Here is a 17,330-nt window from a genome sequence, read left to right on the forward strand (position 1 = left end):
CAGCCTCCCAAGTGGCTGGGATTACAAGCACACGCCACCACACCCAGCTAATTTTTTTGTATTTTTAGTAGAGACAGGGTTTTACCATGTTAGCCAGGCTGGTCTCAAACTCCTGACCTCAGGTGATCCACCTGCCTCAGCCTCCCAAAGTGTTGGGATTACAGGCATGAGCTACCACGCCCAGCCAATAGTTATTTTCTTTAACATTTGGAAACCACTCAGATTTCTGGCTTGTGTTGTATCCTACTGCCATACAGAAAGCAGTGTTTCAATTTTTAAGGTTATTTATTTCTTTTTTTCAAAGTTTAGGTTTTTATTGAATATGCTATAAAAGAGGTTTAGTCAAAAAGACCAAAGCCCCATGTCCTTATCAGACTCCTCGGATTCTTTCTTTGCTTCCACTTAACTGAAGCAGCAGCAGTGGAGGGGGTAGGATCTCCAGCTGCTGCAAGTCCACCAGCCCTTACATTGCAGATAGGGTTCCCAATGCTGACATTGGCTAGGGCCTTTGCAAACATGCCAGGCCAGAAAGGTTCAACATTTACACCAGCTGCTTTGATGAGGGCATTGATTTTATTATGCAGAATGAGGGCCGAGTAGATGTAGGTGAGCTCGGAGAGGGAGGCCATGGCACGGGTGTGTGTGGGGCTGGCGCTGCTGGGTGAGGTGCTAATCGCCGGATGAAGTGAGGCTCTCACCCAATGTGGCCTTAGCTTCCTTGGAATGACCAAGCACCTTGGCAGCAGCTGAGGAAAGGGCAGTTTTTAAGGTTCTTTAAAAATTTATTGGCCCGGCATGGTGGCTCATACCTGTAATTCTAACACTGGGAGGCCAAGGCAGGTGGATTGCCTGAACTCAGGAGTTCAAGACCAGCCGGGGCAACACGGTAAAACCCTGTCTATACTAAAATACAAAATATCAGCTGGGCATGGCAGCGTGTGCCTGTGGTCCCAGCTACTCGAGAGCCTGAGGCAGGAGAATTGCTTGAACCTGGGAGGTGGAGGTTGCAGTGAACGAACATCATGCCACTGCACTCCAGACTGAGTACAGAGCTAGACTCCGTCTCCAAAAATAAAATAAAAAATTATCTAAGATGACTCTGAACCTTTCTGGCTATCCAAATCAAGATGTGCAAACTGTTCTTAGGTATGTATTCTTTTAGTTTATGCTCTCATCAAACCAGCATATCTTGCAGTAATTCTTCCTGCTTAGCCTAATATTAATATTTTTCCTACTTGCCAGTAGGTAGGACTTATAACCCTCCACCTCTCTGTTTTAGTAGTTTAAGCATTTATCCTCACTAGTAACCTTTCTTTATTAAAATCAGTTTTCATAACCTAAAATATTCTGCAATATGACAAATTCTTAGAGATAAAATAGGCTGGATTGGTTTGAGTTTAAACAAATTGGATTTACACTCTTGAGCTGCATGTAATAGATGGTGAAACATAAATGGGACACGTATCAGTTGTGCAGTATATAGTGATGTTGAGCACTTTTTCATTACTTGACCTTTGCTTGCATTCTTTTGAGAAATGTCTACTAAGATCTTTTACCTTTCGAGACAGGGTCTCGCTGTGTTGCCTGGGCTGGGAGTGCAGTGGCACAGTCATGGTTCACTGCAGCCTCGACCTTCCAGGCTCAAGCGATCTTCCTGCCTGAGGATCCATCATGCCTAGCACCACACTGGTCTCGAATTCCTGGGCTCAAGCAATCCTCCCGCCTCAGCCTCCCAAAGTGCTGGTATTATAGGCATGAGCCACCACACCCAGTAATTTTACCCATTTTTAAATCAGATTGGTCATTTTTCACTGTTCTTTATATAGTCTGGTTTTTAACCCCTTGTCAGATATATATTTTGCAGATGTTTTGTCCCATTCTGTAGGTTGTCTCTTCACTCTTGTTTCCTTTGCTGTACAAAAGCCTGTCAGTTTGATGTAATCCCATGTGTTTATTTTTGCTTTTGTTGGCCTGTTTTGCTGAGGTCTTATTTTAAAAATCCTTGGGCCAGGCAAAGTGACTTACACCTGTAATCCCAGCACTTTGGGAGGCTTGGGTGGGTGAATCACATAAGCATAGGAGTTCAAGACCAGCCTGGGCAACATGGCAAAACCCCATCTCTACAAAAAATTTAAAAATTAGGTTGGGCGCAGTGGCTCACTCCTGTAATTCCAGCACTTTGGGAGGCCAAGGCGGTCAGATCATGAGGTCAGGAGATCAAGACCATCCTGGCCCACATGGTGAAACGCTGTCTCTACTAAAAATACAAAAATTAGCTGGGCGTTGTGGCACGTGCCTGTAATCCCAGCTACTCAGGAGGCTGAGGCAGGAGAATCGCTTGAACCAGGGAGTCGGAAGATGCAGTGAGCTGCGATTGCACCACTGCACTCCAGCCTGGTGACAGAGCAAGACTCTGTCTAAAAAAAATAAAAAAAATTAAAAAATTAGGCAAGCATGGTAGTGCACACCTGTGGTCCCAGCTACTAGGGCGGCTGGGGTGGGAAGATCACCTGGGCCCACGATTGATTGAGGTTGAGGCTGCAGTGAGCCGTGATTGCGCCACTGCACTCAACCTTGAGTGACAGAGTGAGAACCTCCCTGTCTCAAAAAAAAAAAAAAAAAAAAAAAAAAACCTTGCCCAGTCCAATGTTGTAGAGTATTTCCGTATATTTTCTAGTAGTTTTGTAGTTTCAAGTTACATTTAATCCTAATCCATTCTGAGCTGATTTTTGTGTATGGTGACAGGTAGGGGTCTAGTCTCATTCTTCTTCATGGGGATGTTCAGTTTCCCCAGCACTGTTTATTGACGAGACTGTCTTTTCCCTCGTGTGTGTTCTTGGCACCTTTGTTGAAAATCAGTTGACTGTAGATGGCATGCGCAATATATAAAGAGGAAAATCAGCCATGGACCAATAGAGAATGTTAATTTGAAGTGATTATTTTTTAATTACTGAATAATTGTTCAGTTCAACTTATTTTTAGTATGTGTCAAATTTGTATTGTCACAAACATCTTCATTTTTAATTGCTCATTATAAGAATGATGTTTTACTCAAAAAGGAATTTGTTTTATTTTGTTTTGTTTTGTCTCATTTTTTGGAGACAAGGTATTGCTTTGTTGCCCCGACTGGAGTGCCGTGGTGCAATCACAGCTCACTGCAGCTTCAACCTCCTGGGTTCAGGTGATCCTCCTGCCTCAGCCTTTCAAATAGCTGGGACGACAAGTACACGTGACCACGTCCAGCTTATTTATTTTTTTTTTTTTTGAGATGGAGTCTTGCTCTGTCACCCAGGCTGGAGTGGAGTGGCATCATCCCTGTTCACCGTAACCTCCGCCTGGATTCAAGCAATTCTCCTGCCTCAGCTTCCCAAGTAGCTGGGATTACAGGCTCACACCACGATGCCTGGCTAATTTTTGTGTTTTTAGTAAAGAAGGTGTTTTACCATGTTGGCCAGGCTGGTCTTGAACTCCTGACCTCAAGTGATCCACCTGCCTTGGACTCCCAAACTGCTGGGATTACAGGCATGAGCCACTACACTCGGCCAAATTTTTTTATTTTTTGTAGAGACCGGAATTTACTATGTTGCCCAGGCTGGTCTCAAATTCCTGGGCTCAAGTGATCCTCCTGCCACATCCTCCCAAAGTGCTAGGATTACAGGCATGAGCCACTGTGCCAGGCCAGAAGGGGGATTTTTTTAAAAACCCTGAAAATAGCTCTGAGCTGGACACTTTTTTTTTGATTTAGAGTCTCACCCTGTCACCCAGGTTGGAGTGCAGTGGCGCAATCTCGGCTCACTGCAACCTCTGCCTCCTGGGTTCAAGTGATTCTCCTGCCTCAGCCTCCTGAGTAGCTGGGATTACAGGCACCCACCACCACACCTGTGAGCTGGACACTCTTAACTGCTACTGTAACTGCTGAGAGTTACTATGGAGTTAGCATTGTTACATCAGAGCAGCGTTGTCATCATAATTAGACTAGTGAGTTGGTGAAGTTTTAGATGAGAATTCCATCCATTGCTGTCAGGAATGGCTTCAGGGAAAGATACTTGTCCTACTTTGCCTAAACTCACTAACAACTGCTCTGATGAGAGTCTCTACAAATCTGCTAATAAGTAAGGACTTATGGGGTTCTGGGGTTTTTTGTTTGCTTGTTTTGCAACCTGGGAGCTACATAGATAAGGTCAATAACTTTGTGTTCCCCTTTGGCGTCTATATAGAAAGCTTTATGTTCCAGAGGGAAATATGTGTGCAGGGAAAGCAAGTCTGACCTGAGTGTAGAGCATACATAAATTCAGAAACCGGTATAGTTTCTGTTTTTTGTGGCTGGCCAGACATTTCCTTTAGGCAGTGGGTAGCCCTGAGGCAAATCCAAGTGCCTTGCCTTTTCCCTTAAAGTCAAGTTAAAATGGGCCGGGCGCAGTGGCTCATGGCTGTAATGTCAACAGTTTGAGAGGCCAAGGCGGGTGGCTCACTTGAGGTCAGGAATTCGAGACCAGCCTGACCAACATGGCAAAACCCCGGCTGTGCAGGGTGATGCACTCCATCTTATTAAAAAAAAGAAAAAAAAAAGTCAGATTAAAATGGACATTGTGGGCAAATTATAAAGGACAGCATGCAGTTAGAGTTACAGATACCTGGCCCTGGCTTGATCTTGGTGATACGTGGGTACTTAAATGGTTATCTTTTAGCTGAGTGTCAACGGCACAGCCGTCTGTCCTGCAGCAGCAGGGGACCAAACATGAATGCACAACTGCCTCCAGTCCCTGGAATGATACTAAAATGATTGTATTTGGCTCACAAGATATCTTTTCTTCTTGCTTTCCTAATCATCAGGTATGAAGAGATTCATTTGCCACGATTTTCATTAAAGCAAGGGATGATCCCAAGACGTTATGTTATGCCTTGGAAAGAAAACATGATATTCAGGAATGTGAATCTGAAGGTATTTCCCCATAAGCACACATAAGAAAAAAAAAAAAAAAAACATTAAGCCGGATGCGGTGACTTGTGCCAATAATCCTAGCACTTTGGGAGACCGAGGTGGGTGGATCACTTGAGGTCAGGAGTTCGAGACCAGTCTAGCCAACTGGCAAAACCCCATCTCTACTAAAAATATGAAAATTAGCTGTGTGTGGTGGTGGGCACTTGTAATCCCAGCTACTCGGGAAGCTTAGGCATGAGAATCTCTCGAACCCTAGAGGCAGAGGTTGCAGTGAGCCGAGATTGCGCCACTGCAATCTAGCCTGGGCAACAGAGCAATACTCTGTCTCTAAATAAATAAATAAATAATATTATATATATAATTTAGTATATCTGTGATAGACGTGCATAACTATACAAAAACTATTTTGATGTACTGTCACATAAACTTGCAAACAAATGTTAAATAGTAATATCTGTTTAAATAACCTAATTATACACTGAAGAATTTCAGAAACTCTGCATCATGCTATCTTGCAGTTGTTAAACTCATCATCGGAAGATGCCATTAATATTAAAGTTACACTACAAAGCATATATTTTTTAGGTTATACTGCATATTCAGATAGAGAGGCATGGGAATATTTTGGCTAGTTTACACATGATTTACCCTTTTAATGCTCCTGTTCAGTCAGCAGTTTTATTTATTTATTCCTTTTTTTCTTTTTGGAGACAGGATTTTGCTCTGTCGTCCAGGCTGGAGTGCAGTGGCGTGATCACAGCTCACTGCAGCCTCAATCTGCTGAGCTCAATTGATCCTCCTGCCTCAGCCTCCCAAGTAGCTGGGATTACAGGTGCACATCACCACACCTTGCCAGCTTTTTATTTTTAGTAGAGATGGGGTCTCACTATGTCTTCCAGTTTGGTCTTGAACTCCTGAGCTCAAGCAATCCTACTGCCTCGGCCTTCCAAAATTCTAGGATTACAGGAGTTAGCCAACACACCGGGCCTACTTTATTTATTTATTTAGAGACAGGATCTCACTCTGTCACCCAGACAGGAGCGCAATGAAGCAATCATGGCTCACTGTAGCTGCAGCAACCTCTTGGGCTCAGGTGATCCTCCCACCTCAGCCTCCTGAGCAGCTGGGACTACAGGCACATGCCACCATGCCCGGAGAGTTTTGGTATTTTTTGTAGAAATGGGATCTCTACTATGTGGTCCAGGCTTGTCTCCTGGGCCCAAGCGATCCTCCTGCCTCAGCCTCCCAAAGTGCTAGGATTACAGGCATGAACCACTGTACCCGGCTCCAGTCAGTAGTTTTATAACAGCAGGAAAACTACTATAGGTAAAATGCTGCAGCCACTGTAGAAGATAGTGAAACCATTCTTCAAAAAATTAAACATAGAATTACCATATGATTCAGCAATTCCACTTCTAGGTATATGCTCAAAATAATTGAAAGCAGGGATTTCAACAGGCTTGTTTTAAAACATTTTCTGGCTGGCGTGGTGGCTCATGCCTGTGATCCTAGCACTTTGGGAGGCTGAGGCGGGCAGATAACCTGAGTTCAGGAGTTCAAGACCAGCCTGGCCAACATGGTGAAACCCCATCTCTACTAAAAATACAAAAATTAGCCGGGCATGGTGGCACATGCCTGTAATCCCAGCTACTTGGGAGGCTGAGGCAGGAGAATCACTTGAATCCGGGAGACAGATTGCAGCAAGCCAGATCACGCCATTGCACTCCAGCCTGGGCAACAGAGCGAGACTCCATCTCAAACAAATAAATAAATAAATAAATAAATGTTTACTCAGACTTACTACAGTCTTAATATTAGTCTGCATTTCATGTAATTTAGTGGCATATCAAGGTCATTTTCAATGCCCTAAGTAGCTTCAGCATGGTGGCAGTACTGACTTTTTCATTTATGAGAATTATAGGTTGTAAACTTTATAAGTTGAAACCAGTAAAGAAAAACTTTGTTTTTCTTGACCTTACTTTTAGAGCTATAATTCAGCATCATTTTTCAGAGCTATTTTACTTTTGCAATTTAGTTGACAGTGTTCCTACCAATGAAACTTAAATAAGTGAATTAAGTAAAGTTAATGTGCCCACGCTGAGTAAACGCTAGTAAATGCTAAGTTATGCTTTCCTTCCTTTTATTTATCCTCACCATTTTTCCATTAGGAGTTAAAAAACTGCATCTAACAACATTAAAAAATATAGCACACAAACTAGGTGCAGTGGCTTATGCCTCTAATCTTAGCGTGTTGGGAGGCTGAGACGGGGATGGTTTGAGGCCAGGAGTTTAAGACCAGCCAGAGCAACATAGCGAGATCCTGTCTATTAAAAAAAAAATTATCCCGGCATTGTGGTGTGTGCTGTAGTCCCAGCTACTTGGGAGGCTGAGGCAGGAGGATTGCTTGAGCCTAGGCGTTCCAGGCTGCAGTGAGCTATGATTGCACCACTGCACTCCAGCCTGGGTGACAGACTGAGGCCCTGTCTGTGAAATATATATATATATATATATATATATATATATATGAGAAACACAGCATACCAGAGTTGGGGCTGCATACCAAGAACAGACCAGAATGCTATTTGGCAATATTGAAGAATCAGAAGTAGATGTGTATTTAAGTTAATAACTTCAAACAGTTGTTATTTATTTATTCAACAGTCATAACAGCATCATCATACTTTAAACCTTTTTGATACTTAGTAGTTGGCAAAGCTTTTTCATTCACATATATTTTATTTGCTACTCAAAGAATTCTTTAATATTCCCATTTTATATTTGAAAAAACTGAGTCTTCTGGGAGTAAATGACTTGAAAAGGTCACATTAAGTAGTGAAGCTAAAGTTCAACAATCTGCCTCCAAATATATCACATTTATAGTCTGCATGACTCTTTCTGGTAGTCAGATCACACTGACCCACAAAGCATTGCTTTTAGAAAAGGGATGTTCCTCTGTTCAGCAGAGCTTCCTTCTCAACAAGGATAGTTAGAAAAACTATTGGGAAACTTCCATCTTTTTTGGAGAGGGGATGGGGTCTCACTCTGTTGCCCAGGCTGAAGTGCAGGGGTGTGATCATAGCTCACTGCAGCCTTGATTTCCCAGGATCAAGGGATTCTCTTGCCTCAGCCTCACAGACACCTGCAACGACACCCACCTAATTTTTTATTTTTTGTATAGATGGGGTCTTGCTCTGTTGCCCAGGCTGGTCTCAAACTCCTGAGCTCAAGCAATCTTCCTGTCTTGGCCTCCCAAAATGCTGGGATTACAGGCATGAGCCACGGCTCCTGGTGAAACTTCCTTCTTAATCTAACAAGAAAATGATGTTTGATGTGATACACAGATTTTCTTTTCTCTTAGCAAGCAGAAGTGTGTGGGATCCACACTGGCCCTTTAGAAGACTCGCTGTTTTTGAATCACAGTGAAAGGCTTTGCCATGGGGAAGATCGGAAAGCTGTCTTCCAAAAAGGCCAACCAGAAATAAAAATTGCAGATATGCCTTTGCATTCGCCTCTCTCCAGATACCAAAGCACTGTGATTGCCCATGGCTTCAGGAGGCGACTAGTCTGATGAAAGAAGAATAAAATAATAAAGTGTTTCAATCCTTGCTCTCTTACTGTCTCTGATAAATGTTTAAGTTTGTTGTAAATTTGTATTTCACCTGCAAGTTCAATTTGTTTAAAGGTCTTAAGTCAGTTGTATAATTTATAGATTATACAAGCTTTAGCAAGGAAACAGACTCTGAGATAATCTGAGATGAAGTGGAGGAAGAAGGAAAACTGCCTTGCTGACATTCATTTCACGCTAACTACATAAGAATCAGCAGACCAGTCCAGTTCCACTGCCTAACCTTACCATATTCCTCTACCTTTCTCTCCTCCTCACTATATCTTTATTATTCATCCTCTTTGATCTTCAATGTCAGATAAACCAAACTGAAATAGAGTTGCAAGATGTTTAATTAATTAATTTATTTATTTTTGAGACAGAGTCTCGCTCTGTTGCCCAGTGGCTCACTGCAACTTCTGCATCCCAAGTAGCTGGGACTATAGGTGCATGCCAGCATGCCTGGCTAATTTTTTATTTTTTGTAGAGATGGGGTTTCATCATGTTCCCCAGGCCAGTCTCAAACTCCTGAGCTCAAGTGATCCACCCACCTAAACCTCCCAAAGTGCTGGGATTACAGGTGTGAGCCACCACACCTAGCAGGATTTGGAAATATTTTTGCTGCTTGCTGATTCCACCTAACCTCCTCTTTTCTGACGCACGCCTCCAACACACATATATCTAAGATTCTGGATACTGGTAATTAATCACCATGGTAATTAGAAGTGTTTAGCAGACAACTCTTTGATGCATCAAACAATTTTAGTGAGAGAGATGTATTTTCTGTATTGGTTTAGAGTATACAAGTGCCAATTTCCTACAGCAAATGATTTATTCACATAATTTGGCTACATAACAACTACCATATGTAAAGTAGTACAGCCGCTGTAGAAGACAGCCTGGCAGTTTCTCAAAAAATTAAACATAGAATTACCATATGATTCAGCAATTCCACTTCTCAGAATATACTCAAAAGAATTGACACCAAGAACGTGAACAGATATTTGTACACCAGTGTTCATAGCAGCATTATTCACAATAGCAAAAATGTGGAAACAACCCAAATGTTCATCACCTGATGAATGGATAAACAAAATGTGGTATACACATACAATGGAATATTATTTACCCACACAAAGGAATGATATTCTGATACATGCTACAACATGGAGGAACATTGAAAACCTCATACTAAATGGAACAACCCAGACACAAAAGAATAAATATTGTGTGGATTCCTCTTATGTGAGATCCTAAAATAGTCACCTTCATAAACAAAGAAAGAAAGAATAGCTAGGCACAGTGGCTTATGCCTGTAATCCTAGCACTTTGGGAGGTCGAGGCGGGGGGATCACCTGAGACCAGCCTAAGCAACATGGAGAAATCCCGTCTCTACTAAAAATGCAAAATTAGCCAGGTATGGTGGCTCATGCCTGTAATCCCATCTACTCGGGAGGCTGAGGCAGGAGAATTGCTTGAACCTGGGAAGTGGAGGTTGCGGTGAGCCGAGATCTCGCCATTGCACTCCAGCCTGGGCAACAAGAGCAAAACTCTGTCACAAACAAAAAAGGAAGGAAGGAAGGAAGGGAAGGGAAGGGAGGAAGGGAGGGAGGGAGGGAGGGAGGGAGGAAGGAAGGAAAGAAGGAAGGAAGGAGGGAAGGAAGGAAGGAAGGAAGGAAGGAAGGAAGGAAGGTGGTTACCAGGGTCTGTGAGGGAGGAGGGAATGGGAAGTTATCATTTAATATGTACAGAATTTCAGATTGGCATGATGGAAAAATTCTAGAGATGGATGGTTGCCTAAGGTGAATGTACTTAATGCCACTAAATAGGATATTCAAAAAGGGCTAGCCAGGTGTGGTGGTGCAGGCTTGTAGTCCCAACTACTGCAGATGCTGATGCAGGAGGATTGCTTGAGCCCATTAGTTAGAGACCAGCCTGAGCAATGTAGCAAAACTTTTATTTATTTTATTTGTTTTGTTTGTTTTTTGAGAGGGAGTCTCGCTCTGTCGCCCAAGCTGGAGTGCAGTGGCACGATCTCGGCTCATTGCAGCCTCCACCTCCCGGGTTCAAGCGATTTTCCTGCCTCAGCTTCCCGAGTAGCTGGGACTACAGGCGCACGCCAGGACACCCGGCTAATTTTTTGTGTTTTTAGTAGAGACAGGGTTTCACTGCGTTAGCCAGGATGGTCTCGATCTCCTGACCTCGTGATCTGAGGGACTCGGCCTCCCAAAGTGCTGGGATTACAGGCGTGAGCCACCGCGGCCCGGCCAAGCACAGCTATTTTTTTATTTTTTTGAGACGGAGTCTCGCTCTGTCGCCCAGGCAGGAGTGCAGTGGCGCGATCTCGGCTCACTGCAAGCTCCGCCTCCCGGGTTCATGCCATTCTCCTGCCTCAGCCTCCGGAGTAGCTGGGACTACATACGCCCGCCACCACGCCTGGCTAATTTTTTTGTATTTTTAGTAGAGAAGGGGTTTCACCGTGTTAGCCAGGATGGTCTCTATCTTCTGACCTCCTGATCCACCCACCTCGGCCTCCCAAAGTGCTGGGATTACAGGCGTGAGCCACCGCGCCCGGCCAGCACAGCTATTTTTAACGTGAAAAATGCTTAGTATGCCGTCTTCATATCGCGTGGCACATATAAATTCTGTTTAACTTATGCCAGGCGCTTCGTAGCATATCAAAGATAACTGAGATAGCAGCCTTGGATAAGAAGTGGTTCAAACTTGAGGTTCTTGGCATATCCTCACCAAAAGGGCATTTAGTAATATAGCTGGGACTACAGGCGCACACCACCATGCCCAGCTAATTTTTTTGTATTTTTAGTAGAGACTGAATTTCACCATGTTGACCAGACTGGTCTTGAACTCTTGAGCTGAGGCAATCCATCCACCTCGGCCTCCCAAAGTGCTGGGATTACAGGCATGAGTCACTGTGTCCAGCCAGTAATACATTTTTTTTAAATGTTAGGTTATTTGTTTTACTTATTTGTTTATGTATTTATTTATTTTGAGACGGAGTCTCGCTCTGTCACCTAGGCTGGAGTGCGGTGGTGTGATCTCGGCTCACTGCAACCTCCGCCTCCCAGGTTCAAGCAATGCTCCTGCCTCAGCCTCCCAATCTGGGTCTACAGGCGCCTGCCACCATGCCCGGCTAATTTTTGTATTTTTAGTAGAGATGGGGTTTCATCACGTTGGCCAGGCTGGTCTTGAACTCCTGACCTCAGCTGATCCGCCTGCCTCGGCCTCCCAAAGTGTTGGGATTACAGGCGTGAGGCACCATGCCCGGCCTTTTTGTTTCATTTTCCTAGATACAAATTATTGCTATGTTGCACAGGCTGGAGTGCAGTGGCTATTCACAGGTACAAACATAGCATACAGCAGCTTTTCTAAAAAACGATATTGCCGGGCACGGTGGATCACGCCTGTAATCCCAGCACTTTGGGAGGCTGAGGTGGGCGGATCACGAGGTCAGGAGATTGAGACCATCCTGGCTAACACGGTGAAACCCCGTCTCTACTAAAAATACAAAAAATTAGCCGGGCATGGCAGCATGCGCCTGTAGTCCCAGCTACTCAGGAGGCTGAGAAGGAGAATAGCGTGAACCCAGGAGGCAGAGGATGCAGTGAGCCGAGATCGGGCCATTGCACTCCAGCCTGGGCGACAGAGCAAGACCTCATCTCAAAACAAACAAACAAACAAAAACAATATTTTAAGATTTAAGTATATAAATTTTTTAGACAGAATACTATTGCACACTTAGTATACTACAGTATAGCATAAATGTAATTTTTTTTTTTTTTTTGAGGTGGAGTCTCACTCTCTCACCCAGGCTGGAATGCGGTGTCGCAATCTTGGCTCACTGCAACCTCCACCTCCCAGGTTCAAGTGATTCTCCTGCCTCAGCCTCCTGAGTAGTTGGGATTACAGGCATGTGCCACCAAGCCTAGCTAATTTTTGTATTTTTAGTAGAGATGAGGTTTCACCATGTTGGTCAGGCTGGTCTCGAACCCCTGACCTCGTGATCTTCCCACCTTGGCCTCCCAAAGTGCTGGGATTACAGGTGTGAGCCATCGCACCCAGCCGTAAATGTAACTTTTATATGCATTCAGAAACCAAAAAAAATTGGTGTGATTCACTTTATTGCAATACTTGCTTTATTGCAATTTTTCCAGTGAAGGAAATTAAAAGTACTACTCCAGGGAATATATGAATGATAAATGACACAGCCATATTGCTGATAGGGGGAAAGTTTTAGTGGTCTACACAGAAGATCAAGCCAGCCACAAAATTCCCTTAAGCCAAAACTTTATTCAGAGCACTTCCAGTGGTCTGGAACTGAACGTGCAGTATCTCCCTCCCTGCATTCCTGGGTTAAATCACATTCAGTCAGGATGCATAAGGTATAAGTATAAGTCACATCCTGACTGAATGTGATTTAACCCAGGAATGCAGGGTTAGCTTAATATCCAAGAATCAATTAATGTAACACTCTATATCAAAAGAATACAACACAAAAGCCACATGATGATCTCAGTAGACACTAAAAAAGCGTGTAACAAAATCTAACACTCCTTCATGATAAAAACTAGGAATCAAAGGAAACTTCCTCAACCTGATAAATCTCATCCATGAAAAACCCACAGCAAAAAATTGAAAAACAAACAAAACAAAACAAAAAACCCACAGCTAATATTACAACTAATGGTGAAGAAAGATTGGATCACTTCCTCCTAAGATCAGGAACAAGATAGAGATGCCTGCTCTCACCAGTTCTATGTATTATAGACTCAGCTTCCTAAGCCTCATGAGCCAACCTCTGCTAGCTTCAGACTATTCTTCTGCAGCTTCCTCACCTCTCAGCTTGCTCTGGATTAGGCTTTGGCTTAAGGGAATTTTGTGGCTGGTTTGACCTTCTATATGGATCACTAAAACTTTCCGCATGTCAGCAATATGACTGTTTTTCTTATTAATATCATTCATGTATTCCCTGGAATAGCACTTTTAATGTCCTTCGAGAACTTTTCCTTTGCATTCAAAACCTGGCTGTTTGGTGCAAGAGGCTTTCTTTTGGCCTATCTTGGCTTTCAACATTTCTTCACTAAGCTTAACCATTTCTAGCTTTCAATTTTGAAATAGTTTGAATGTATGTTCCTGTCCAAATCTCATGTTGAAATGTAATCCCCAGCCTAGGAGGTGGGACCTGGTGGCAGGTGTGTGGATCGTGGGGGCAGATCCGTCATGAATGGCTTAGGCCATCCCCTTGGTGATATGTGAGCTTTCACTCTGAGTTCACACGAGATGTGGTCCTTTAAGCGTGTAGCACTTCCCCCCACCCCAACTCTCTCTTGCTCCTGCTTTTGCCTTATGATGTGCCTGCTCCCACTTTGCCTTCCACCATGAGTAAAGGCTTCCACCATGCTGAGGCTTCCCCAGAAGCCAAGCAATGGTGGTGCCATGCTTCTACAGCCTGCACAACCATTAGCCCATTTAACCTCTTTTCTTTATAAATTACCCAGTCTCAGGTATTCCTTTATAGCAATGCAAGAACTGACTAATACAGATTTAAAGTGGGAGACATGTGTACTTCCTTTCTCTTGAACACTTAGAAGCCATCGTAGGGTTATTAATTGGACTAATTTCAATATTGTTGTGTCTCAGGGAATAGGGAAGTCCAAGGAGAGGGATAGGAATAGGGGAATGGCCAGTGAGTGGAGCGGTCAGAACACACACCACATTTATCCATTAAGTTTGCTGTCTTCCATGGGTGCAGCTCATGGTGCCCCAGAACAATTCCAATAGTAACATCAAAGATCACTGATCACAGATCACTACAACACATATAACAATAATAAAAAAGCTTGAAAAATTGTTAAAATTTCCAAAATGTGACACAGTGACATGAAGCGAGTGCATTGAGTTAGAAAAATGGCACCAATGACTTACTCAACACAGGGCTGCCACAGATCTTCGATTTGTAAAAAACACAGTGTCTACAAAACACAAGAAAATGAGGTATAATTGTGATTCCTTTTATATGCTGCTGGATATGATTTGATACTATTTTGCTGAGGATTTTTACATCCATATTCAAAAGGGATATTGCTCTGTACTTTTCTTGTGATGTCATTGTTCAGCTTTGCTATCACATTAATACTGGCTTCATAGAATGAATTGGGAAATATCCTTCCTACTTTTTGAAAGGGTTTGAAAAGAATTGGTATAAATTCTTCTTTAAATGTTTGGTAGAATTGACCAGTGAAGCAATCTGTAGCCTGGGCTTTTCTTTGCAGTTAGGTTTTGGGTTACTTATTCAATTTTTTACTTGTAATAAGTCTATTCAGATTGTCTTTTTTTTCTTGAGTGAATTTGTGTTATTATTATTATTATTATTATTATTATTTTGAAACGGAGTCTCACTCTGTCTCCCAGGCTGGAGTGCAGTGGCACAATCTCGGCTCACTGCAAGCTCCGCCTCCCAGGTTCACGCCATTCTCCTGCCTCAGCCTCCCGAGGAGCTGGGACTACAGGTGCGCGCCACCACACCTGGCTAATTTTTTGTATTTTTTTAGTAGAGACGGAGTTTCACCGTGTTAGCCAGGATGGTCTCGATCTCCTGACCTCGTGCTTCGCCCGCCTCAGCCTCCCAAAGTGCTGGGATTACAGGTGTAAGCCACCGCGCTCTGCCTGAGTTTTTGTTATTATTGATAATATTAAAAATAAATAACATTGAATTAATATGAATATAGTTGGATTTATATTTGCCATTTTACTGTGTTTTCTATATGCCTCATGTCCTTTTTGTTCCTCAATTTACATTTACTGCTTTCTTTTGAATTAAGTGAATATTTTCTTTTCTTTTTTTTTTTTTTTGGTGAGATGGAGATTTACTCTTGTTGTCCAGGCTGGAGAGCAAAGGCGCGATCTCGGCTCACCTCATCCTCCCCCTCCAGGTTCAAGTGATTCTCCTGCCTCAGCCTCCCGAGTAGCTGGGATTACAAGCATGTGCCACCACGCCTGGCTAATTTTGTATTTTTAGTAGAGACGGGGTTTCACTGTGTTGCCCAGGCTGATCTCAAACTCCCGACCTCAGGTGATCCACCTGCCTCGGCCTTCCAAAGTGTTGGGATTACAGGCGTGAGCCACTGTGCCAGGCCTAAGTGAATATTTTCGAAGTAGCATTGTAATTTATGCAATAGTTATTTAATACATTTTTTAAATTATTTCTTTAGTGGTTGCTCTCAGGCTTACCATATGCAACTTAATTTATCAACCTCAGATTTCAACTAATTTAATTTCAGTAAGATATAGACCTGTTACTCCAAGATAGCTCTATTTCTTGCCCCCCATTTTTGTGTTGTTACTGTTACACATGTTGCATTTTTAAATGTTACAAATACAACAGTACATTGTTATAATCATTACATAATTTTATGTCTTTTAAAGAAGCTGAAAGAAGGAAAGATAGCAAGTATATATTTATAGCTTTTGTTATATCAACCTTCTTACTTATCATTTCTGGCTCTCTTCATTTGTTCCTGTGGATTTGAGTTACCATCTGGAGTCATTTCCTTAGTCCAATACAGCTATGCTACCACCCATCTCCTTTCGGCTGTTATTAGCAAATATATTTCCTATTTTTTTGAATTGTTAAAATTTTTTTTTTTTTTTTTTTTGAGACAGAGTCTCACTCTGTCACCTAGGCTGGAGTGGAGTGGTGTGATCTTGGCTGACTGCAACCTCTGCTTCCCAGGTTCAAGCCATTCTCATGCCTCAGCCTCCTGAGTAGCTGGGATTACAGGCACGTGCCATCACACCCCGCTAATTTTTGTATTTTTAGTAGAGACAGGGTTTCACCATGTTAGCCTGGCTGCTCACAAACTCCTGACCTCAGGTGATCCACCCTCTTCGGCCTCCCAAAGCACTGGAGTTACAGGCGTGAGCCACAGCACTCATCCAGGCAAATATATTTGTTTATGTTATAGGTCCCAAAATACAGTGTATACATATTGTTTTATACCATTGCTGTTTAAATCAGTTAAAAAAATAAAGCAGAAGAAATGTGCATTTATACTATCTTGAATAATTACATAATTACATTTACTGGTTGTTAGGGACCAAATGTTTTTGTCCCCTCAGATTCAAAGATTGAAACCTAAACTCCCAATGTGATTGTACTGGGAAGTGAGTAGGTTTAGACGGAGTCATGAGGGTGGAGCCCCCATGATGGGATTAGTGTCCATATGAGAAGAGAAAGAGACCGGAGCTCACTCACTCTCTCCACCATGTGATAACACAGCAAGAAAGCGGCCATCTGCAAGCCAGGAAGAAGGCTCTCACCAGGAACTCAATCTTCTGGGACCTTGGCCTTGGACTTCCCAGATTCCACAACTGTGAGACATGAATGAATGTTGTTTAAGCCGCACAGTCTACTGTATTTTGTTACAGCAGCCAGAGCCAAATAAGTCACTACTGCTCTTTGTGTAGATTCAGATTACCTTCTGAGATTAATTTCTTTTAGTCTGAAGAACTTCCTTTACTTTTTTTTTTTAAGGCATGTCTACTAGCAATGAATTGTCTTAGTTTTTGTTAATCTGAGAAATCTTTATTTCACCATCATTTTTGAAAGAACCTTTGGTGGATATAGGATTTTTGGTTGTCAGGTTTAGTTTTGCTTTTTTTTTTTTTTTTTTAGAGCACTTTGAATATTTTTGTTATTCCACTGCCTTCTGGCTGCCACTGTTTCAGCTGAAAAGTCAACTGTTAATGTTATTGGGGTTCCCTTGT

General features: G+C 42.7%; 1 protein-coding gene and 1 pseudogene across 1 annotated transcript; one reads left to right on the forward strand and one right to left on the reverse strand.

Annotated features, from left to right (window-relative positions):
* Window positions 1–342: 342 nt before the first annotated feature.
* On the reverse strand, window positions 343–731 carry LOC100442273 (large ribosomal subunit protein P1-like; annotated as a pseudogene).
* Window positions 732–3,139: 2,408 nt separating this feature from the next.
* On the forward strand, window positions 3,140–8,542 carry SPMIP10 (sperm microtubule inner protein 10). The gene is made up of 3 exons (XM_002815831.5): window positions 3,140–4,112; window positions 4,834–4,942; window positions 8,301–8,542. The coding sequence occupies exons 1-3, from the start codon at window positions 4,027–4,029 to the stop codon at window positions 8,508–8,510; spliced, it is 405 nt and encodes a 134-aa protein (XP_002815877.1). The 5' UTR covers window positions 3,140–4,026; the 3' UTR covers window positions 8,511–8,542.
* The last annotated feature ends 8,788 nt before the right edge of the window (window positions 8,543–17,330 follow it).

The sequence above is a fragment of the Pongo abelii genome, chromosome 4, assembly GCF_028885655.2.
Source record: "Pongo abelii isolate AG06213 chromosome 4, NHGRI_mPonAbe1-v2.0_pri, whole genome shotgun sequence".
NCBI classification, from domain to species: domain Eukaryota; kingdom Metazoa; phylum Chordata; class Mammalia; order Primates; family Hominidae; genus Pongo; species Pongo abelii.